At 43.9% G+C, this 24,113-nt stretch overlaps 1 protein-coding gene across 1 annotated transcript in view; it reads right to left on the bottom strand.

The window, feature by feature from the left end:
* The window catches only part of LOC117452556 (solute carrier family 12 member 2-like), a 29,148-nt gene that overhangs the window by 3,700 nt on the left and 1,335 nt on the right, over nucleotides 1–24,113 (bottom strand). Inside the window, exons 2-21 of the mRNA XM_034091259.1 lie at nucleotides 22,322–22,447; nucleotides 22,073–22,148; nucleotides 17,042–17,137; nucleotides 15,774–15,913; nucleotides 15,568–15,678; nucleotides 14,676–14,784; nucleotides 14,413–14,540; nucleotides 13,378–13,462; nucleotides 12,413–12,561; nucleotides 10,229–10,336; nucleotides 9,623–9,746; nucleotides 9,439–9,540; nucleotides 8,459–8,614; nucleotides 7,951–8,050; nucleotides 6,715–6,826; nucleotides 6,467–6,607; nucleotides 1,511–1,617; nucleotides 926–1,005; nucleotides 564–701; nucleotides 228–341 (exon numbers count right to left, since the gene is read on the bottom strand). Coding sequence (XP_033947150.1) covers nucleotides 228–341; nucleotides 564–701; nucleotides 926–1,005; nucleotides 1,511–1,617; nucleotides 6,467–6,607; nucleotides 6,715–6,826; nucleotides 7,951–8,050; nucleotides 8,459–8,614; nucleotides 9,439–9,540; nucleotides 9,623–9,746; nucleotides 10,229–10,336; nucleotides 12,413–12,561; nucleotides 13,378–13,462; nucleotides 14,413–14,540; nucleotides 14,676–14,784; nucleotides 15,568–15,678; nucleotides 15,774–15,913; nucleotides 17,042–17,137; nucleotides 22,073–22,148; nucleotides 22,322–22,447 — 2,302 coding nt within the window. The remainder of the gene's footprint in view (nucleotides 1–227; nucleotides 342–563; nucleotides 702–925; nucleotides 1,006–1,510; nucleotides 1,618–6,466; nucleotides 6,608–6,714; nucleotides 6,827–7,950; nucleotides 8,051–8,458; nucleotides 8,615–9,438; nucleotides 9,541–9,622; nucleotides 9,747–10,228; nucleotides 10,337–12,412; nucleotides 12,562–13,377; nucleotides 13,463–14,412; nucleotides 14,541–14,675; nucleotides 14,785–15,567; nucleotides 15,679–15,773; nucleotides 15,914–17,041; nucleotides 17,138–22,072; nucleotides 22,149–22,321; nucleotides 22,448–24,113) is intronic.

Below are 24,113 nucleotides of genomic sequence, written 5' to 3'. Positions count from 1 at the left end.
TGTTTATTTTTTCTTAAAGCATATGCAATTATCAAGAATAATTTACCTATTTTATATTTACCATTTGATTGATTTTGCTGACTTATAACTTAACTTATGAGGCAATATACCTCACCTCTAGTGAGTGGCCCAGCCCTCTCTAAGTTTGGACACCCTTGGTTTAGAGGAATCTGTTCGTGTATATGTATAGTAAGCCTTCTTCCTTGTATTAGACATTACAAACTGACCTCCATCATCAAACAACCACCAGACATCTATGGTTCCTTTGCCCTGCTTCTTCTTAAACTGCTGGCTGTTCTCCAGCAGACGCTGGTCGGTCAGGCTCAGAGGAGACTTGGAATCTGTAGCAGGTGACAACACAGGAAATTAATCAACACAGGTGAGGTTAAAGAAATACTTTGACAGAAGTGATTAGATGAAAGTCTGTCCAACTGAGATTGTTCAAAGAGAATGTGATGGACCAATCTGGTAAATGGAAGCTAAAGATAGACGGAATAAAACTGTTCCATTATCAATAAAAACAGGATGTGAAAGCCAGACAGTAAATAAGTGTTCAGGGGTACCTATCGTGATGAGTGGGCTGCTCTGGTTGCTGGTGATTTTTGAAGTATAGTCAGATTCTGGGTCTTTAGAGAGACTGACGGTAACCACCATCTCCTTATTTTCAACAGGTGGCTTCTCATGGGACGACACCAGCTCATCTACAGGGACAAACAGGGAGATATAGGACATGCAGTATAGATAGTTAAGGCATATATACAGATGGATAATAATAATAAACTGTATTTATATAGCACCTTTCATGCAAGATGCAGCCCAAAGTGCTTTACAGAGCAATACAAGATACATTAAACCAACACTGAGTTACAATAAAGTTATAAAAAAGACCACTAAAATGACCCCAAATGAAAAAGATAGGATGTACCTTGTCCCGGGATGTGAGAGATATCCAGTCCGTCCTGTATCCGAAGGATCGCCACTCCGAACTGCAGGTCAAAGGCATCGCTGCATCATAGAACACATAATACAACTTTACTGTCTTTCAAGGGAAACTGTTTGATAAATCAATGCATTTTACCAAGATAAAAAAATATTTTGTAATTCAGTCAACTCATCAAACATTTCCTTGTTTTGGTGACCTGTGAACTTGAAGCCTATTTGCTAGTATGCTATTACTACATTTGAGGAATTTGCTGTTTATCGGATCACAAATTACAATTTGCTAACTAGCGCCTCCCTTTGCCTCCCAGCAGCGCACAAAACTAAATATCCACGACAGAGGACACAAATGAACCAGTATGTATGTAAATGTTTACACGGATACAGTATATACATGTGGTTATCTTTCCCCCAGTGGCGCTTCTCAGGCTGAACATCCTCTGGCAGTATTCAAAATCTCCAGACACCAACCCCCAAAATTGCACAATCCCAAACTTTAACTGTGTTTTGGGCAAATAAAGTACCTCCGATAAATGTTAGTAGCTCTTTTAGAAGACACTTTAGTCCTTACTGTATGGTGTTGATGTAAATCTCCACTTCTCTCATGTCTCCATCACTCCAGTTGTTTTTGAAACCCATTACCAGTGTGTTGGGCTTCAGACGACCCAAACCAACTGCCTGAACATCAGAGAACAAGTTATGTGTTACTTTAATGAGGATAGGTATACAAGTCAATGGGTTTCTGGATCATTTATATCTGTGTAAGGCTTGAATCCTCAAGACAGCTGTAAAAAAAGAAGAAAAAAAAGGAAAATACCAATAATGAAATTAGGTCGCATTCATACCAGCCTTGTTTAGTCCGGTTTAATCAAACCCTGGTGCGTTCAGCCGCTTGGTGCGGTTTGTTTGGTTGGTCTGAATGCAGTCCGAGACCTCTGAAGTGAACTAAACAACCGGACTCTGGTCCGCTTAAAAGAGGTGGTCTCAGACCTCTGAAGTGAACTAAACAACATAAACAGGTGGTCTCGGACCGCTTGCTAGTGAACTCTGGAGCGGTGTGATACAGTCCGTACCAGAACACAGGAAGCGTAGTATTTACAAGTCACAAGAACGCGGATGTCTTCAAAATCTTTAACGAAAGAGTGAAGCAGAATTAAGTGTTGAACAGTGTCGTGTAAAGTAAAAACAACTATCAAACTAAAAACTATACATAAAAGTCAGAGCCACCTGTCGTCAGTGAAACGAGGGGTTACGTATTGTAACCCTAGTATATAAGCCCTCTACTGGACTCTATGGGTACTACCTCTCAACCATACCATGCAAGCATTCATCTACTGAGACTTCTATAAACGTAGCCGGCCCCCGGGGCGGGCCTACCTGAAAGCTCGCGCAATCACACCGTATAAAAGGCGGCTTCATGCCTGATGCATAAACGCGCTGTCATTCAACAACATCGGCCCCCCCACACTGCCCCTGACCGGCTTTTGGTTAACAGCTACTGCGCCGCCACTCCCTCTCCTTCAGTTGTGACCGTGGAGAAGACGGGCCGCAGATCACTTGGCTGGTAGAGCACACTCAGACACGCTTACCTCATGAAGAGTGAGCGTGAAAAAAAGATAGTCAGGAAGGCTCTCCCCACCTGCCCATAGGCAGGAGAGTCTTCCAGCCCCACCTGGGGCTTACTGCGCACCATGTTCCCCGGGTCCCCAAGGAGCATGGGAAAAACACAAGTGCATTATGTCCAGGGGAGGGGGGGTCAGTACCCCCCCCAAAATGGGGTGGAAGATTAAAGCCACCTAACTGAATAGCTCTTGACCTGAACGAACTCATTAGGCTTTTAGGAATAAAGGAGGGGTTCGGCCTGAGTGTCGGCCTGAGTGTCGCCCCGCTACGGTCACCCCGGATTAACAAGCAACTTGGGTGCACCGATAGCGCGGTCAGCTCAGACACTCTCTTGGCTGAAGTTAAGGCAAGCAGCAACGCTGTCTTTCATGACAGTGCTTTCAGGGAGGAGAGCTCCAGAGGCTCAAATGGTTCTGTGACCAGAGCCTCGAGCACCAACTGCAGGTCCCACTGCGGGGAGGAGGCTTGCACCACTGGACGCTGCCTACTGACCCCCTGCAAAAACCGCGACATAAGCGGGTGACTGAAGGCTGAGCTGCCACCAAATCCCTCATGACAGGATGAAATGGCTCCTGCATACACTTTAACACTAGAACCGCCAATCGGGTCAATTTGACCCAGAGCTGTTTTTTATTGTATGTAACTTTTTTTCAATAACATATTAAAGTCTCCCAGTCCGTGACTTTTCCTGAAAGTGTGTTATGTAGCACCCCTATGTTGTTAAAAATTGTCAATATGAAGTCAGATTGAAGAAATCGGCAAAATAATTGCTATTTATACCTATTTCAGCCAAGTGGGTCATATTGACCCCACCCCTTTTCGCGCTATTGATTTTACATGAAAACAAACATGACGTGTTGCTATAGCAACGCCTTTTGTCTACTGGGGTTCCTTATAGATTGAGAGATAGATTGAGAGAGAGATAGATACATAGATAGATTGATAGCGACAGTTTGTAGTGAAGGAGCGCGCTCCTGCTCACGGGAGACTGCTCGCGCTGCACTCAGCAGCAAACAGCTGTTTGCTTTTCACCCAACAACGACAACCGCCTCACAAAACGCTATGTTATACCGTTAATAAACGAAACAATTTAACAAAATTGCTTGTCAAAATACCAATACCACAGGACCATGTTTCTTTTTAAAGCAATACTTTTTTCTAATGCTGGGTCAATTTGACCCGGGTGGCGGTTTTAGGTATAACAAATCTCTGGCGGTTCTAGTGTTAACTGTGGAATGAGCAAGCCCCCTGTCCACCAATAACTGTAAGTAGGACAGAATAGAGCCCAACGAACAAGATAGGGGCTCTAAGCGGCAGGGGCCCGGGCTCTTGACATGAGGTCGGCCCCCCTGTTCTCCAGTCCCGGGACGTGGAGGGCTCTCAGAGACAACACAATCTCTGGAGCCCATAACCACAGTTTCTCCGCTGTGGTCAACAAGGCGGCGGAGCGGACTCCGCCCTGCCTGTTGATGTACACCACTGTGGTGCTGTTGTCGCTCCCAACCAGCACATGTTTGCCCTGTATAAAGGGTTGGAAATGCTGGAGGACCAACACTACTGCCTGCAGCTCTAGAAGGTTGCTGTGCCGCATCTCTGTCAGAGACCAGCCACCACCTATAGCTCTTTCCAGGCAGGTCCCCCCCCCATCCTGTCACGGATATGTCTGTGAACACCGTGACGTAGGAGGTCACTCGCGCCAGTGGAGTTCCCCTCCTGAGATGCTCCGGGGACCCCCAGTATCGGAGGTTGCCCCCCACTGTGAGCGGATGGTCACCAGACGTTGTTTGTGCCTCTTGGGATATAAACGAAGGCCGGTAAACCACCTCTGCAGGCGGCGCATATGCAGTGGTGAGTCCATCTTTGATATTACTTTCTTTCCTTCTTTTCTCTCGTTTACGTTCTCAATTGTTATCCTGCTCGCTGAAGAGAAAAGGATGACGGTCAGGAGGCGAGGCCGCCTTTTATACGGTGTGATTGCGTGCGCATTCAGGTAGGCCCGCCCCGGGGGCCGGCTACATTTATAGAAGTCTCAGTAGGTGAATGCTTGCATGGTATGGTTGAGAGGTGGTACCCATAGAGTCCAGTAGAGGGCAGAGCCTGTGTGAGATATAATCTCCTCCTGACTGCAGAACGTCTCTCATTATGTGTTCAAATGTTTTTTAACACACGTTGTCTGATTAGATAATCATATGTGCCGTCCACTAGAGTCTGTTGATATGCTCTCCAGATTAACAGCAGCATGAACATTTCACACATTGTACACCCCCGAACTCCGCCAAATGAAATCACAAAAACGCCAACTGGAACGTCTTCACAAGAAAACCGTTAATCTCCATGCCTACACCGACTACCTACAACAGTACTATAATCAAAGCAGCTCAAAGCAGCCCAGTCCAACTTCTACTCACAACTGATACACTCCGGCTCCAGCAACCCCAAGGCTCTGTTCTCCACCATCAGCACACTCTGTAAACCCTGTGACAACGCCACCCCATCCTTCACAACCGCACAGTGCAATTCTTTCCTCTCATTCTTTCAATCCAAAATCGACAGCATTTATAGAAACCTGACCTCCTCATCAGCTCTCCCCATCTCCCCTCCTGGCTCCCCCCCCCTTCACCTCACAGCCCCTATCCCGGTTCTCCCCTGTGACCCCAATGCAACTGTCCACCCTCATGGCTGGAATGAACTCCACCTGCACTCTGGACCCCATATACCAACAACATGTGTCAGGGAATGCCTCCCTGCCATCTCCCAACTCATAACCACAATCATTAACTCCTCCCTCTGCTCTGGATCAGTCCCCCCCCTCACTCAAACTGGCTGCTGTTACACCCATACTGAAAAGACCTGGACTCACACCTTCTATCTAAAAAACATTGCCCGCCTCCTCACCTCACTCTCCTTCCCGGCTGCTGAAACCCTCATCCACGCATTTATCACTTCAAGACTGGACTACTGTAACAGCATCCTGTATGGCTCATCATCCAACATTCTAAATAAACTGCAATATATCCAGAACTGCGCTGCCCGCCTCCTCCTCACCCACACCCGCTCCAGAGACCACATCACCCCCGTCCTTCAAAACCTGCACTGGCTCCCTGTCCGTCGACGAATAAACTTAAAAATCCTTCTGCTAACACACAAAGTTCTCAACGACCAGGCCCCCCCCTACCTCACCGACCTGATCCACCACCACACCCATTCCCGCAGCCTTCGCTCATCAGAAGCCAACCTCCTTTCTATCCCCACACGAACCAAGCACCGAACCTGGGGGGACAGAGCCTTCTCCATTGCTGCCCCCCACCCTCTGGAACTCCCTTCCACAACACATCAGAGACTGCACCGACCCCCCCACCTTCAAAACACTGACCAAACACATCTCTTCAGACTGGCTTTTAATTTGTGAATTGTGTTGCTGTTTTAATATTTTGTTATTCTTTTATATGTGTTGCTGTTTTAATATATTTTTTTTAATTCTATTATATCTCGTTTTATCACTACTGTAAAGCGTCTTTGAGCACCTGAAAAAGCGCTTGGAAATTAAATGTATTATTATTATTCTGAAAATAACCTGCCGATGCTCCATGGTGGGGGCTATGGTAGAAATTGCCAGGATTTGCGTTTTTACCCCCTTAATGTCTGACCAATTGTTGAACAGCATTTCCGTGCACATGACTTGTGTTTAAAGTTTATAGTTTGTTTGAGTTTTGTGTGAATGCAAACCGAACCTTCTGAAAAATGAAACAATGTAACAAACTGTCATCTGGTGCGTATAGAAACTGACTATTAAGGTGTGAATGCGACCTATACTAAGGCTACCACTTACATATTAAGACCTTTTTAATCATGATTGAGATACTCGCTTAACCTAAGAATAACATTTTGATCCAGCTTTCATTACCTGCATAAGGAATTGCGCCCCGTGTCTCAGGTTGTCAGCAAACACATGAGTGTAAAAAGCCTTGATACGTTTTTTATTGAGCCAGCGCTGACATCGGACATGTTCCTGAGATAACTCCTTCAAGTTTGGCCGACGGGTCACCTGAACGGGTAATGACAGGAAAAAGACAGAGGAGAATCATGCAGAAAGTGTTTCAGTGATGTTAAGAATGTAGTGAAGGTAACAGACTGAACTGAATGTGTACATACTGTCCTGACGTGAGCGCAGACCATGAGGCCCACGTTCTTTGTGAAAGAATTCACCAGCTGAATGAGAGCAGGACGGGAGTTTGGATACCCAGTCATCACCAGACACTGCGGCCTGGGAACGGGGAATTCAAACATTTAAAGATGAAGTTAAACATCGCACATTTTTTTTTTAAAAAGCACTTTCAGTTTTGATGGAAATCACAGGATGGTCTTTTTAAATCAAATTCTGCAACAAAAAAAAAGAGACTGTTTCCATAATCTGGCAAAAAAAACGCTTACGTTTTTAGGTTTATTCATTCACTTTTGGAAACTAAACAATTACAATTGTCAGTGGACTGCTACCCCCGCGACCCGACCACGGATAAGCGGGAGAAGATGGATGGATGGAGTGGACTGCATTTGTGTAGCGCTTTTCCCGTGAGGTTCCTTCTCGGCAAGTTGACTTTATGTTGTAATTTTGTTATTCCTGTCTTATTTTGTTACTCACCTCTCCTCTCGTTTCAGTTTGATTGAGCTTGATTGTTCCCCGTCTGTGAAATCATCCAAATAAGGCTCAACTGTTCCCCATCATCCCTCTCCCTATGTAGTTAGTCTGTGTCCCCATTCCAGTCCAGTAGTGTTCCCCGTAGTGTTTAGTATCTTTTGTGTACCTGATCTTGCTACGTTTCCTGGCCCTGCTTTCATCTACTCTTTCTGTTGTGGCTCCCTGTCCGAATGACCCGCAGTGTACGGACTTTTTGCAAAGTAAAGACTGTTTCTCCAAACTGAAGCTTTTGTGAGCCGTGATGTTGCAAGTCAGCATTCACCCGTCGACATTAACACATATTCCGTGCCATTGGGAGCAATTTGGGGTAAAGTATTTTGACAAGTGCATTATGTCCAGGGGAGGGCCAGGTCTATCTCCTGAGCCACTTAAAATCTGTATGCTACTTCAGCACAACAGACATCATCATGGATTTAACTGGCACAAACCTCCATCAGATAAACGATGGATGAGTCAGGCAGACTAGACACACATATTTAATTCAACAACCTCTCTTCCAAAGCACTCTCACTGTTTTTTAAGAGGGTGGAGTGCAGGTTTACAAGAAAACTAATATTTTCAATGACATTGCCCCTTGAATTGCACACTACTTGATTTTAAACATATATTAGAAAAAGTGTTCTGAGTTGGTATAAAGCTGTAACTGAATCTGAAACCAGACACAAAACCCAAATCTGGAACATTGAGCTGACCTGAAGTTTTTAATGTGGTCTTCGACTCCAGTGAGGTTCATACAGTGAGTCAGAGCTTGGTTGTAGATCAGAGCCTGGGTGGACGAACCCCAGTTCACATCTACAGGACACACACACGCACGCACACGCACACACACACACACACACACACACACACACACACACACACACACACACACACACACACACACACACACACACACACACACACACACACACACACACACACACACACACACACACACACACACACACACACACACACACACACACACACACACACACACACACACACACACACACACACACACACACACACACACACACGATGTTAAGTGTGTATGAAGTGGAATACAAAAGGGAGTAGAGTTGGACAGATCACAGTATAGGTTGGCAGTTACTAGCATCATTGCGCAACACATGCATGGAAGCAGCATCAAGTGGTTGGTATTGATCAGATTTACTCTTAGTAATAAGCAAAGAAAAGGTGACATCATCCTGTCCTCACCAGGTTTGTGGTAGCTGACATAGATGTATAGAGCGAGGACGATGAGCAGGGTGACCAGAGCCGCCCACCAGTTGATGACAAACATGACGACCACGCACAGCACCGCCCCGGCCAGAGACACCCACATGTTGTAGTACTTGAAACTTGGGCGCCACCCTGTGTTAACAGACGGGAATTAAACCAAAAGAGCCATGCTAACATAGGCAAATATAAACAGATCATCACACAAAAAATCTGAACTGAAACAAAGAACGTTTTAGAGCAGACTTCTTCACCATATTGATATAGCATAAAACCAGACGTGTTTTGCAGACAATCCATGTTTGAACCCTTATCCTAACAATGTTACTGGTCAAGTGCAGCCCTAGAAATATACTTGTTACCAATATAGTTTTACAATACGACATTAAACTACACATATTGTTGGGAATGTTGTCCAAAAGTTCAAGACCAACAAAAGTGTTGTTATCCTCTGAAGGCATGGTAAAAACAGGCATTAAGTTAACTTTCAGTAACAACGACAATGAGAGCTCTAAAACCATTGCCACCTTAGGGGACAGAGTAAGATCAGAAATAATCGAAAATTGAGGCTTAACAGAGTATTTTATTTTCATCCGAGTACTTGAACTTGTCATGAACTTAACTTTCAACGCAAGGCTCTACGCCCAACAGTGAGCAAAGAGCAAGTCGCGCATCGTGTGAAAGCAGCTTAAGTATAAGAGTGTATTCAAATTAGCCAAAAGAAAAGTGTAACAAAGGTGTAAGAAGACTCTTTGATCTCGAATGTATTCAAAAGGTTAGAGACCTTTTCAAGTCAACTCTTATGTCATGGCATGCATCTTATATCATCATCATCATCATCATCATCATCATCATCATCATCATCATCATCATCATCATCATCATCATCATCATCATCATCATCATCATCTTAGATCGCATCATCTATCGAGACTGAATCCATTGAACTTTGGGTTTACCTGGAGAGTTGGCCAGGGAGGCGTGGAAGACAGAGAAGTTGATGAGAGCATACGACGCCAGGAAGAAGTTCGAGATGATGGGAGCGATGATGTTCAACTCCGCTAACAGGCAACAACAGAAATCTCTGAATGAATATGAATTGTTCATTCTAGTTTGAATCTTTAGCAACAGACAGCAGCTTACCAATGAGGATGAAGGCCAGGCCGATGAAGAAGGTCAGGACGTAACCACGGAGAGGCTCGTTGTTCTTCCCATAACCCTTTGCAAACATACCCAGTCCTGGATAAATGTTGTCCTTACATAGCGCCTAGATAACAAAACATTTAGTTCATGATTTATTACATTTGTTAACACCGTTTTTAAGAGAGAGGGATATGACATATGAAACTCGTAGATCGGGCTCATGCTTGGATGGATTGGACTAGGGATGATCATTCAGGCCTCTATCTCTCGAAATCTGGGTTCGACCCAAAGAAAGCTAAATGTATCCATTCATGATGAGAGAAGGTAAACGCTGTTAAAAGATAATAACAAAAGCTACCAGTTCAGGGTTTTGTTCCCAGGCCATTTTCTTTTGTCGTTGGCTTTTTTTCGTTTAGCCATTCACAACAAATACCAATAACAACATTACAAATGTAACTCCTTAAGGGACTATATTTTGGTTGCTGATGATACACATGTTCACATTTAAACAGTTATTCCTCTATGTATGTCTGTGTAAGAAGATGTTTTTTGTTCATTTGTCTTATATAATAAATAAATAAATCAGATTATTAAGGAGTTTCTGACCTGGAAGACTTTGGGCGCGCTGACCAGCGAGGCCAGAGCCGAGGACAGAGTAGCTGAAAAGATCCCTGCAGAGATCAGAGGACCGAAGCCTGACACCAGACTCATGACCTGTAAAACACACACACACACACACACACACACACACACACACACACACACACACACACACACACACACACACACACACACACACACACACACACACACACACACACACACACACACCACACACACACACACACACACACACACACACACACACACACACACACACACACACACACACACACACACACACACACACACACACACACACACACACACACACACACACACACACACACACACACACACACACACACACACACACACACACACACACGTGAACATGACTCATGTAGCATAGTGTATGCTAACATACTGCCAAGTAAGAAGTGATGGGATACTGTTTGTGTCTTATTTATTTCTCCATGATATGCAAAACAAACCACATACTGTAGAGCAGTGGTTAGCAATGACATGGCTCCCTCCATAGAACCAGCTGATTTTGGTGTGTAAAAGAACAGTTTGAGGTGCATAGATACAACTTTTTCGTTTGCTCAGAAATAGCTTTTTGCGGTACATAGAAACAACATTTATTTGCGTAGAATCTAATTGCAGTGAGTAGAAACTTGGGTTATGTTTTGTAACCCTAGCGCCACCTGGACTCTATGGGTAATACTCTTGCCAAGCACAAATAGGTGTCCTGTGATTGGAGAACAGAATTTAGTTAGATCAACCCTGAGAAGAAACAAAGGTTTTCAGCTTGCATCTGCCTCTCTTTCTTTTAATAATTCTCTTAAAAGAATTGTTTTTTCTTCTATGGAAGCATACATCTAAGAGGGGTCTCACTGATTGGAAGGAATGACAACTCAATTTTGACTATGTAGATTATTGTTTGATGTCACCCCGACTAATCTAATATAGTCTGATCTGGAGTTGAATCTCGTCTAAGTTGTGTGATCTAAATCAGGCTTGACTCCATCATGTAACAGCGGTGTAAGTGAACAGTTTATACATGCGAACAAGTGGGGACCCTAAGACATTGTTCCTAAAACTCCTTTCATGACATAATATGTAATTAAATGACTGACTGCACAGAAGGACAGAAGGCAGCTCCATTGTGAAACATCAACACCTACCAACATGATGTGACGTCTGTTAGCATGTGAGAGGACGAGAACCACACACAGATGTTAGATGTATCTGCTTTTCAGTTGGACAGATTTGAGTGAGACACGGTAAAACGTAATAGTATAATTAAAGTTAAACCAGAGACAGTGTTTCCGTCTGTTGCAATAGACAACATCTAAACAATGTCAGGGATATCAGTGTCAGAGAGCTGTGTGTGTGTGCGAGTGTAGGTGGATGTTGTCAATGCTCTCATTCAGCTCGAGCTCCAACCAGAAAGAACCTTGTGACTCAAAACAACAGCCACTATTATCACTGCTGCACTGTGGAGAACAGCTCTGTCTTTTACACACACACACACACACACACACGCACGCGCGCACGCACGCACGCACGCACACACACACACACACACACACACACACACACACACACGCATCTACGACGGCGCGCAGAATCACGAGCTTTCCATTATTATCATTGCAGTGTATGCCAGGCACCAGACGTAGCAAATCGTTGATAGTCCTAAATACCTTTTTGTATTAATCTAAAATACATACAATAGTTGTACTTGAGGTAATACAAGTTGTGTATCTTGAGGCTAAATATTGCAGTGTTGGCAATTGTAGCACCAACACCAAGTGTGTAAAGTGTGTCGTTATTATGGGAAGACAGTCACGGTCTCATTATTAAGGTGAATGAAAAGTCTCGTCATGGTCTGGAAGGCTGCATAGACAGCAACAACACAAGATCTAAAAGATGAATGGGATCAGATTCTACTTCGATGGACGGTCTGTTGACGGTCTTACCCTGACACGGCATCTCCGTCAATGTGTAGGCTTCCATAGGAAAACAATGGCTGTGGGTGTTTGGATACACGTCACATCTGCTCATGTGTGTTGGCCTTTATGTAACACACATTCCTGAGCTGGCCTGTTCAGTATTTTGAATAATAACACAGCATTGTATCTTATTGGTCGTCAGAGCTTTAGGGTTGGGCTTAGCGTCCGTTACCTGGAAGTCGTTCATCAGGCCGAACTGACAGCCGCCCTCCTTGCAGATGGAGAAGTCGTAGCCCAGCGTGCAGGCGGCGTCGGTGCAGTTCACCGTGTCGCTCACCGTGTCGTTTTGATCGCCAGTGGCATCCCTGACAATGCAGGAGCCTGGAGGAGGAGAAAACCGACACACACTCTAACATAAGCCACAAACGGGGAGATTTAGTAAATCGTGCTTTTGGTTTATTAGGTTATCTGTGTTTCCTTCAAGGTTCAAGGCTTTTATTGTCAAGTGCACAGTAGCTACAGTGTAGTTATGACAATGGAAATCTTAGGGCACAGGCTCCTCCAACAGTGCAACACAATACAACAGATAATAGTGCAAATAAATAAAATAAAGTAGAATATAATACAATTGTGTAGAATAGTCTATATACAAGTAACTGGAATATTGATATAAGTTACAAACGGATGAATGTTATGTATGTTCTTTCAAAAGGTGTTTAACAGCCTTATGGCCTGTGGGATGAAACTGTTTGAGTCTGGTGTTTTTCTGGCTTTGCTGCACCATCGAGTATTATCCCCAAAGAACACTTACCACTCATTGATGTATCACACACCAATTGTATTGTACTTTTCCTTCCTTTTTCATTTATTTGTGGTTAATTTCATATCTTAAGTTAGATATGTGTCGATAACAATTATTTATCAATGTGTATAGCGAGAGTAATATATGTTTCAATATTAATTGTTTTAATAGGACCAAAAATGGTGCAAAATAGTCATTGTATACATCTCCTTAATATTTGCCAGATATGTGACTTAAACAGCATTGTCATATAATGTATAATAGCTGTAAAAATATTTATAATATGCATATCATCACAGTTTTACGTGACACAATTTGTGCAACAAATGAACAGCAGTTCTGAAGTAAGCAAGGCTTAATGATTTTTGGAATAGGAGCCAATGAGTGTTAAATACCTGCAGAGATGGCAACGGCAATGTATGTGATTCCTGTGATGAGAATGGCCAGCAGAGTACCTTTAGGGATCGCCGACTGGGGGTCCTGAGGAGAGAGACATGACCACATTCAAGTTTATTTTTTGTCAATTTCAAATGTGGTTTGAGCCTCAAGCTAATGAGATACATAGCTAAAATGATATTTTCTCTGACTTCCCCTGGTGAAAGTAATAATTCAAATGTATTTGTAACTTCAACCGTATAACACATTTCATACAACAAGTATGTGTTCTTGAAAAAAAAAAAAAAAAGTGGTCACATCGAAGAGAGTTAAGAAGTCAGAACAATAAATAAATAATACATGACAATTATTACTCTATGTGAGCTTACCATTTTGTGAGTTTATAGATGAATACATGATATGAAAATTAAAGTTTTCATTTATAAATATCAAGCTGTGTTCACATGCGCAACTCCACATGTAGACTATTTCAGGTTTTTTTATGAAACACATCCAACATAAGCATAAACTTAAGTCCTGGAGCAATGTTCCTTCATGTAAAAGAGGCAGAGCAACATAGTGATGATGAGTTAGTAACCTAAACTGTACTGTCTGAAACTAGGCCTTAAAGTGTTTTTCAAAACGTTGAAAAGGGCAAGTTAAGTACCTGGCTGTAGTGTTTAGACAGTCAAGAAAAGTCTAAATAACCCGCGAGAGAAATATGGCGAGCTTTTTCTAGGTGTGACCTTATTCTTGAAATGCAATATGGCCAAAAACATATACATTATTGAGCCATACAATGACTGATTTCTGAAACGCTATATACAAGAGTGTCCATAGGGCTTGGATCATCAGATGAAGCAGAGATATAGATTTGACTGTCATCTGCGTATAAATGGATGCCAAGCTGTTGACTAATACAACTAAGTGGCAGCTAGTAAAGAAATGCAAGAGCGGGGCTTAAGACAAAATCTTAGGATACACCACAAGACACATATTTACTTTCTGAACAGTACTATATGCCTATATTATATTCTGCAAAATGTAAAACTCACTGCGAGGTCTCCGGAGATGTTGGCTCCAGCCAGGATCCCGGTGGCCGCAGGGAAGAAAATGGCGAACACTGAGAAGAATGTCTCCTCATCTCTAAAGTCTGGACCAAAGTTCTCTAATAGGATAGCAGCTAAAAGAGAAGAGAACCAACACAGAGGAGAATAGTAAGTATTTTTCAGTAATACATTCTCAAACTGCATAGGTTAGGTCAGGGACACTTGAATAGACCAAATGTTTGTATAAATCAAAAAAAGTGCAGACTTACAATTGTAGCCAAAGAATCCTTTGGGGTCTTTGCTTTCCATTGACATGAAGCTTCCTATGAAGTAGTTTACGATGGCTGCCAGAAGGATCACCAGGAGGACGATCTGAGCCTGATAGACAGAGAGAGAAAGACACAGATCGGGAGGATGGTATAATCAATGTGATGTTTTTATTTTAACAAATGATCTCATTACTGATCACAACATCTGCTGTTTGTGTTTGCATCTAGGATGCTAGTATATAACTTGAGACAACCACTGATCACTGATCAGGGTCAAGATTGTAACTCTAATTGCCCCTTTTTTGTAACTCTAGCTGTAAATGACACGTGACAGTAGTAAATTGCACATAGCAAGTTCTTACAACAAGATGGATGATTGGATTATACCAGATAATGTGGCTACGCTAACATGCTAATGTTTAGCAAGTACTGTAAAATGTTCTAGCCTAATAGCATGCCATCGTTCTAAAACTCACTGATAAACCAAAAGTACAGATGAGGGTAATGGGGAAGGGCATTAGATCTGCAGGTTTTTGATCATGACCTGAAGATGATAAATAAATAAAGGTATTTCAATTCATCCTGGTGGGACCATGAATATCTAAACCACTCGTTAATGTAATCCAAACACTAGTTGTTTTAATTTGAATACAAACTATTATGTGATCATCATGGTGGTGGTAGAGGAAGTCAGGGAATCAACAACGGATGAGACCATGAATACTTGCAAATGGTTTCATTGTTGCCATACAACCAATGTTGAACTATTTCAGTCAGACCAAAGGCACATGTTTGAGGCTTTAATATTAACAGCAGGGAGCTATAATTTACTATCAGCGTCATGTGTCAGTCTATGAGATGTCCTCTGAGGATGTTCAGTGTTCTGTCCTACCTTGGCTTCCCACTCCATCCCTGCTACAGAGATTCCCAGCAGCAGGATGACAGTCAGAGTCCCGACGATACGAATATCATTTAGCTCATCAGTCATCAAAGCGTCGACATCCTGCAACCAACAGCAGGAACAAGATCAATATGAGGATCTAAAACAAACAAAACAATCTGACACAATTCGAATGGTTATACCAAGTTATTTCTTACGTTAAGCATCTCAACGACTGTCTCTGCAAAGCCTACGACGTACATGGCCACAGCCACTGCGTTGGCAAAAGCAAAGATGAGACCGATGGACCCTCCGAACTCCGGTCCCAGACTCCTGGAGATCAGGTAGTATGCTCCGCCTGCACAGCAGTGAATCAGGTATTAGTCATTGTTTCATTATGGGGTACCGACGTACCGTACATTTGAAAATTACCTTTTATTTTCAGGGACACTCTAGCGTTGATGGTGGTTGCCAACCCAGAGGTCTTTAGGTTGAATTATGCGAGTAAAATCACTACTTCAGTTCTCTTATAACCTCTTGACTAGGGATGGGTATCGTTTGAAATGTATCGATTCCGATTCCGATTCTGCTTATCGATTCCGGTTCTTATCGATTCCCCGTTTTGATTCCAAAATTGTAAAAGAAAGAGGTCTAATGTTTAGAAATATCTTAATTTTTTCAAGCTTTTAACTGACAACCGGGTCCGGGGTGCTAGTGCTGGCTATTGATGCCATACTCGGACTCGGAGACCGCAAGCCATTAAAGACTGTACATTCTTTCATCTCGATGCTGTGCTGTCTTAAATGTTTGCTTAAATTAGAAGTGCAACCTGACGAACAAGCTATTAGCTTGCCACAGGCATTGCACTGTGCCTTGCCTTTCTCTTTTGTGTGTAGTGGAGCCACACTTTTGAGCGTTTACCGCAATGCATATTTGGTGTTATGAGGTGACTGAGCCCGAGCCGTGCATGCTGCTGGGTATCTAAACAAATCAAATCACATGCTGCTGTTCAGTTGATGCGTGACGTCGTCACAATACTACAGGTCCTTACAGCTAGCTACGTAGCCTTAGCTTACATCCATGCAGATATGTAGGCTTTCTTTGCAATACTAAAGGGTTAGTCTACCGCGTTTAGGAACCGTTAAGCAGAACCAAAATTGTGTATGTTGTATGGGTACCCGGTGCCCAGCATTTTGTTATCGGTTCTCATCTGGAACCGAATTTCGGTTCCCAACCCTACTCTTGACTGAGCCATCAATCGACTATAGCTATCAGTATTACTTCAAATATGTTCTTTATCCAGTGGTTTTTACAAAAGAAAAAGGTTTCATATGTCTGAAAGTTGGCTGCTAAATGTTAGAGTTTTTGGCTCTCATAATATGTTGCTTTAAAAATAATCTGTATTCCAGGATAACTGGGTGGTAAACTCCACAATAATCAGATGACATTTTCAAAATAAAAGCATGTGTACAGTTGCTGTCATCACCTCCTCGTACGAAGCCGTTGGTTGCTATAGCAGAGGTGGACAGACCAGTGATGGTGGTGACGACACTCGCCATCAGAATGATCGCAATGGTGAGACCTATTAAACATAACAAAACATAAACAAACTAAGAAACACAGTTTGGAAAATTATGAAACAACAGTTTTGATGAATCATGTAATTTTCAGAACTGATTTGCTTATTCAAGCAGGCAAACAGGCCCAACATTCTCCAATGATGAACTTACCATACCCATTAGCCATTAGCTCAAATTGATAAATCAGCTCATTTCAAGTTTTCACAGAACTTTTATCGATGTAATCCAATGGCTCTCATTATATATTCCTGAACATCAATGTTTAGTTCACAATATCAGTTAATTGTTTACTGAGGCTTTTTCTTAATGTAAACATATTCCATGAAAAGTCAAAAAACAATACTGTAGTGCGTCTCTCAATTATTTCTGACTTCCTGTCTGTGGCTCTCAGATCCATGCCCAATGGTCCCAACTGAAGTAGTGACATTTTTAAAAGGGATTAGAAATGTATATTTCATCCAACATTACACAAACAGTGGGAAAATTGTGAAATTGTTAGCGACATTATTCATTAGCGGATGAATCCACGTTTAGTTATGAGTATTTGTGGCAGCAGGACAATGTACATGGGACACGGCACAGAGGCACATGATGGTACACCCACAATACTTTTTATTAGACACATTCAGTGTTGGTTTGGGTCTATCAGAGCCGGCCCGATCCATTAAGCGACATAAGCGGCCGCTTAGGGCCCCGCAGCCACTAAGGGCCCCCTAGCAACAACAAAATAAAATAATAATAATCTCAGTACACCGTCACCGTGATAAGTCATCTGTCACCGTGTTTCATTAATTTTGTTAATAGATTTCCTACTCTCAAAGTCATTTATTATATTATTGAGTCAATAATATAATACATTAACCGTGCTTTACCTGAACCTCATCATGACACTAGTGTCACGATTCTCATGTTATGTCACGTTTGTAGTTTTGTCTGTGTTGGTGTTTTTCTTGTCTTTGGGTTTTATTGTGTAAAGTGTTCACCCCCGTTTTCTGCCTGTCTGTTTCCCTCCCTGATTACCCGATTGTGTTCATCTGTTGTCCTTGTGTTTCTCCTCCCCTGCCCAGCTGTGTCTTGTTCTGTGATTACCCTTCTGTGTATTTAGTCTAGTCTTCCCCTGTGCTCCATGTCGGTTCATTGTTTCCCCTCCATGTCATTCCACGGTCTGTGTTCCTTGTGCTGCTCGTTGGTGTTGGATATTTTGGATTCTGCCTTGTTTTGCCACAGCTTTAATTTATTTAATAAAGCTCGCTTTTCGTTATTCTGCATTTGAGTCCTACCTGCTTCACCCATTCGTAACAGAATGAACCGACCAAAAATGGACCCAGCGGATATGGAAGATTTTGAGTTAGATCTGTTCGATCTAGACTTTTTCCTTCAATGTTATCATGCCGAGTGGAAAGGAACTTCTTCTAGAAGAGACAAAGAGGCTATTCTCGAGAGGGCACGAATGGAGGTGGCCGAAATGCCTTGGTTGAGGAGTTCGTTGCCGGAGTGGTTACAGCTTTTCACAAGTTGTCCTGAGGACTGGTCCGACGCATCTAACCCTTTCCTCGGATCCGACTACGGTCCTGTTGGAGGTCCACGGAGTCTCCAAAGAGCCTCTAGGAGACGCAGGGCCAGGATTCCAGCCCGTGCTCCAACAGCCATGATCCCGGCTTCAGTTCCGGTTTCCACAGCCATGGATCCATGCACCAGTACCGGCTCGCAGAGCTATGTTTCCTTGCTCGATTACCTGGCCCACACAGCCATGGTCCAGGCCTCGGTTCCGGTTCCAGCGGCTCCAGTTCCAACCTCAGACCTTTTCTCAGGAACCCGTCTGGCGTTTGGAGGTCCACGGAGCCTCCAAAAGGTCTCTGGAAGATGCAAGGCCAGGATTCCAGCCCGTACTCCAGCGGCTCCGGCTCCAGTGCCGGTCCCAGCAGCCATGGTTCTGGCCCCAGCGGCCATGGTTCCGGCCCTGGTTCCGGCCTCAGCAACCATGGTTACAGCCCCAGTTCTGGCCCCAGCAGCCGTGGTTCCGGCCCCAGTCCTGGTCCCAGCTGCCATAGTCCCTCCTCTAGTCCCTTCTCTAGTCCCTTCTCTAGTCCCTTCTCCAGTTCCCTCTCCAGTTCCCTCTCGAGTCCCCTCTCCAGTCCCCTCTCGAGTCACCTCTCGAGTTCCATCTCTAGTCACGTCTCAAGTCCCTACCCAATGTCCTGGTCTGTTGGAGGTTCCGCTGGGGGTCCTGCCAACTCCATGTCCTGTCCCGTTGGAGGCCCCGTCGACTACTCCTCTGCCGGGGGTCCTACCAATCGTATGTCTGTCCCGTTGGAGGTCCCGCCGTCTACTCTCCTGCCGGGGGTCCTGCCAATCCTATGTCCTGTGCCGTTGGAGGCCCCGCCGACTACTCTCCTGCCGGGGGTCCTGCCAACCCTTTGTCCCGTCCCGTTGGAGGTCCCGCCGTCTGCTCGCCTGCCGGGGGTCCTGCCAGCTCCTTGTCCCATCTCGTTGGAGGTCCCACCGACTGCTCTCCTGCCGCGGGTCCTGCCAACCCTTTGTCCTGTGCCGTTGGAGGCCCCGCCGACTGCTCTTCTGCCGGAGGTCCTGCCCGGCCGACACCGGGTCCTGCCCGGCCTCCGGAGCTGTCTGGTCTTCGCCCTCGAGCCCGGCCCCCTGAGAGCCTCGTTCTTCGCCCTCGAGCCCGGCCCCCTGAGAGTCGCGGTCTTAGCCCTCGAGCCCGGCCCCCTGAGTGCTGCGGTCTTCGTCCTCGGGCCCGGCCCCCTGACTCTTCCTGCTGCTGCTTTCGCCCTTATGCTCGGCCCCCTGAGTGCTGTGGCCTTCGCCCCTTTTTGAACTTTGCCTTGCCCCCAGGCCGTCCACCCGAGACCCCCTCCTTGGTCTCTGCCTTGCCCCTGGGCCTTCCGCCCGAGACCCCGTCCTTGGTCTCTGCCTTGCCCCTGGGCCTTCCGCCCGAGACCCCCTCCTTGGTCTCTGCCTTTCCCCCGGGCCGTCCGCCCGAGACCCGTCCTCCAGACCCCCTCCACCCACCCTTTCTTGGCCCTAGTTATGTGTCCTCCCTCCGGTCCCTTTCCACCCACCCTGCTGGACCTTTTTTTTTTTTTTTTGGGACGTCTGGGATCCGTCCCTTGAGGGGGGGGTTCTGTCACGATTCTCATGTTATGTCACGTTTGTAGTTTTGTCTGTGTTGGGTGTTTTTCTTGTCTTTGGGTTTTATTGTGTAAAGTGTTCACCCCCGTTTCCTGCCTGTCTGTTTCCCTCCCTGATTACCCGATTGTGTTCACCTGTTGTCCTTGTGTTTCTCCTCCCCTGCCCAGCTGTGTCTTGTTCTGTGATTACCCTTCTGTGTATTTAGTCTAGTCTTCCCCTGTGCTCCATGTCGGTTCATTGTTTCCCCTCCATGTCATTCCACGGTCTGTGTTCCTTGTGCTGCTCGTTGGTATTGGATATTTTGGATTCTGCCTTGTTTTGCCACAGCTTTAATTTATTTAATAAAGCTCGCTTTTCGTTATTCTGCATTTGAGTCCTACCTGCTTCACCCATTCGTAACAACTAGAGAGGACAGCAGGATTGTAATTTCCCGTGTTCAGTGAATGCAACAGAGGCAAGACACCAGACCAACCAGAGAGTTGAATGGAAATAAACATCTGTCTTATTAGCTGACAGGTACCTATCCTGGCTGTGAGCTGTGACAATGTTTCAAATAAACTGTCAGTTGGACTCAGAGTTTTTGAAGATGGACATAAGACATTTTTTTCTTAAAAAAGACGACAATTCTCAAGTGGTGGCTCACACAACAACCCCAGAGCCACCACTTGAGCCAGGTGAACAAGGTATGTAAATGTCAGTAAACTTCCAAGTTATGTGAACATGTAAGCAAAGCATAAATTACAGCTACGTTGACGTTACTTTGAATCGTTAGCAAGTAGCTATAGCTAGCCAGATATATTAAATAAACACGTTACCTGGTGATTTCAAAGAAAGCTCTCTGGGAAATGTTGACTTACTGGTCGACATGAAGCTAGAAGCTACCTTACAGTACACAGCTGATCCTGAGTCCTGTCATTTAAAGTGTTTCATAGTTAGCTTAGCTAAGCATCAACCTAGCACTGAAATATATGGATGTTATGTGACAGTATTTCTGAGAAAAAGTCAGCTGAAATGGTGGCATAGTTGCCACTGCTCTACATGTCGACAGCATGTTTGAATGTATTTGCCATAGTAAATGTGGCTGTTTGGCCACTGACGTTGCCATAACAACGCCTGAATTTAAATGTGTAACCTCTTTTTGTGAAAGATTTTTGCATGAAATTATAATTCTTCTGATTGATATTCCTATTGACAGCTAGTTTCTATGTGAACATTATGAGATGGACAGACAGAGAGAATAAATGAAAAAGAGTTATGAAATACTATATGACAGTAAAACAAGAATAGAGTTTAAAAGGGGAGTGATTTGTAAAATATTCATAAATAAAAATCAGTTTACAGTTCTGTTTCATATGGATGTTGAGAGATGTATCCATAGAGCTCTTAATTTTGCTCTCAAAGTGCACCAGATTGATGCTTGTAACTTCAACATTTAAAAACAAATCTTCCCGGGGGAGTATGCCCCCGGACCCCCCTAGAGGAGGATAGGTCCAGTGTTTACATGCTTATTTATATAATATGTCTGCTTATGCAAGTTGGTTCCGTGTTGTATGTAGTAAGAATGCACTAGAGTGAGGGTGGCCCCCAAGCCAAAGCTCACTTAGGGCCCCGAAAAGTCTAGGGCCGGCCCTGGGGTCTATTAATGGGAATAGTTTATAAGAATAGAACATTAAAGTATTGTGGCTGCCAAATAGTACATCTAATGAGACTTTCTGATCTGTTAGCACTTGAAGGAGAATGACCTCATACTTGGATTCTTCTCAAACATTTAAACTCAATGTACCCACCGATTCCAGCGTGGCCAACGATCCAGGTCATTCGGATGAAAAGCATCACACCCCAGATATTCAGCATGCAGCGGACCTGTAATGCACAAACATGTTAGTCTTCTGTGGGCCAGCCTGTAACCCCAGATGGGAGATGAGTCTACGCTACAACAATTGCTGTTGAAAACATTGATTTGATCAGATAAGATGAAATATCACAGTGAGAAACAGAGGACTACTCCTTTAAATGTTCCTGTACAGAACACTAACCAGGACTCCTTTGACCCAACCAAACTTGATAGTTCCTCCTTTTGCATTCTTTGCCGCCAACGCCGCCGCTGCCTCCTCAGCTGCTGAAGGCTCCTCTCCATTGGCCAGTCCGTCTTCAAACGGATCCTGACAACCAATCACAGCCAAGGGGAAAAGGGTGACAGAAAAAAAAGCAGGAGAGTAATCAATTAGTGGATCAATGAAAAATAAATATATACCTACATTTGAAGAGGCCCTATTGTGCTTTTGGGGCTTTTCCCTTGAGTTCTATAGGTTTTTGTGCATGTAAAAGGTCCGCAAAGGCTAAAATCCCTGTTCTCTCCAGAGGGAGTTTCTCTCCCACACACTCCCCCTCCCTGCCTGAAACACCTCGATTGAATTCCTTTGTTTACTTTCGTGACATAATGACCTCACTAGGTAATACTTGCACTTCTATTGGCTGGCAATCCAACACATTGTACGTGATAGGGGTGGGACATCTCTAAGCGGTTGACAAATCCCAAAAGAGGCGGTTGGCTAACCAATCAGAACAGACTGGGCTCTGGTTTCAGACAGAGAGTGAAAAGAGGTGCTGCAGCACAGGCAGTATGAGAAAAATAAAGAGCTTTTTGAACATTAAAGCATGGAGACATGTCCCAGTAGAGGCACAACATACAAATATGAGCCAAAAATAATTAGCATATTGGTATCCCCTAAAAAAGAAATGTTTTAGTGGATTTTGTACGTCATCTAACATCCTGCTGTTAGAATACTATCAGTGTACAATGTACGGCTATGTTGCAGCTACCTAGAGGAGTGGGATGCCTTCAGAATAATGAGATGCAGCATTGTGTGTGTGTGTGTGTGTGTGTGTGTGTGTGTGTGTGTGTGTGTGTGTGTGTGTGTGTGTGTGTGTGTGTGTGTGTGTGTGTGTGTGTGTGTGTGTGTGATGTGTGTGTGTGTGTGTGTGTGTGTGTGTGTGTGTGTGTGTGTGTGTGTGTGTGTGTGTGTGTGGTGTGTGTGTGTGTGTGTGTGTGTGTGTGTGTGTGTGTGTGTGTGTGTGTGTGTGTGTGTGTGTGTGTGTGTGTGTGTGTGTGTGTGTGTGTGTGTGTGTGTGTGTGTGTGTGTGTGTGTGTGCGTGTGCTTGTTTGTTGGGGACATGCCTCCATGTCACTAAGCCCACTCGGAGTCTCTGAGATGGAGTGTAGGGAATGTTTTCTGTTTTCAGCTTGCATACCTCTAATTACTGCCCATAACTAAACATTAACTTGAGAACAAAATGGAGGAGCTGCTGCATTTGATTTGGTCTTCAAATGAATGAAAGTTGAGTAGAACTTTCTTATTATTAACTATTTTACAACTACTCTGAAGATTCTCATATCAATGATTAATACAGATATTTGTTATGTTTTTAAATCATGTATGATATAGATTAGACTCTATTGATTCCTTGCTGAAATTCACAAGTATACATACTTCAAACATACTATATTAGGAATGTGATGATGTGCACAATGAGTATACCTTTACACTTTGAGTACATTTTAAGACTACTTGTGTACTTTTACTCAAATACAGTTTGGAATTTAATGTAACTTGTTATTCTACGCTGTTGTAGTGCTACTTTTACTTCACAGTTACTTCAGAGTATTCGAGAACTTCACCATCCACTGTTTAAAAGTGCGGTAATGGCAGAGGTGGGAGACGTATACTCAGATGATCTTGTACTTAAGTAAAAGTAGAAGTACCGGAATGTAGGAATACTCTGTTACAAGTAAAAGTCCTGCATTCAACAGAATAATACATATGATTT

The sequence above is a fragment of the Pseudochaenichthys georgianus genome, chromosome 9, assembly GCF_902827115.2.
Source record: "Pseudochaenichthys georgianus chromosome 9, fPseGeo1.2, whole genome shotgun sequence".
In the NCBI taxonomy this organism is placed as follows: Eukaryota; Metazoa; Chordata; class Actinopteri; order Perciformes; family Channichthyidae; genus Pseudochaenichthys; species Pseudochaenichthys georgianus.
Note: the sequence above shows the minus strand (reverse complement) of the source record. Positions and strands in the feature narration are given on the sequence as shown.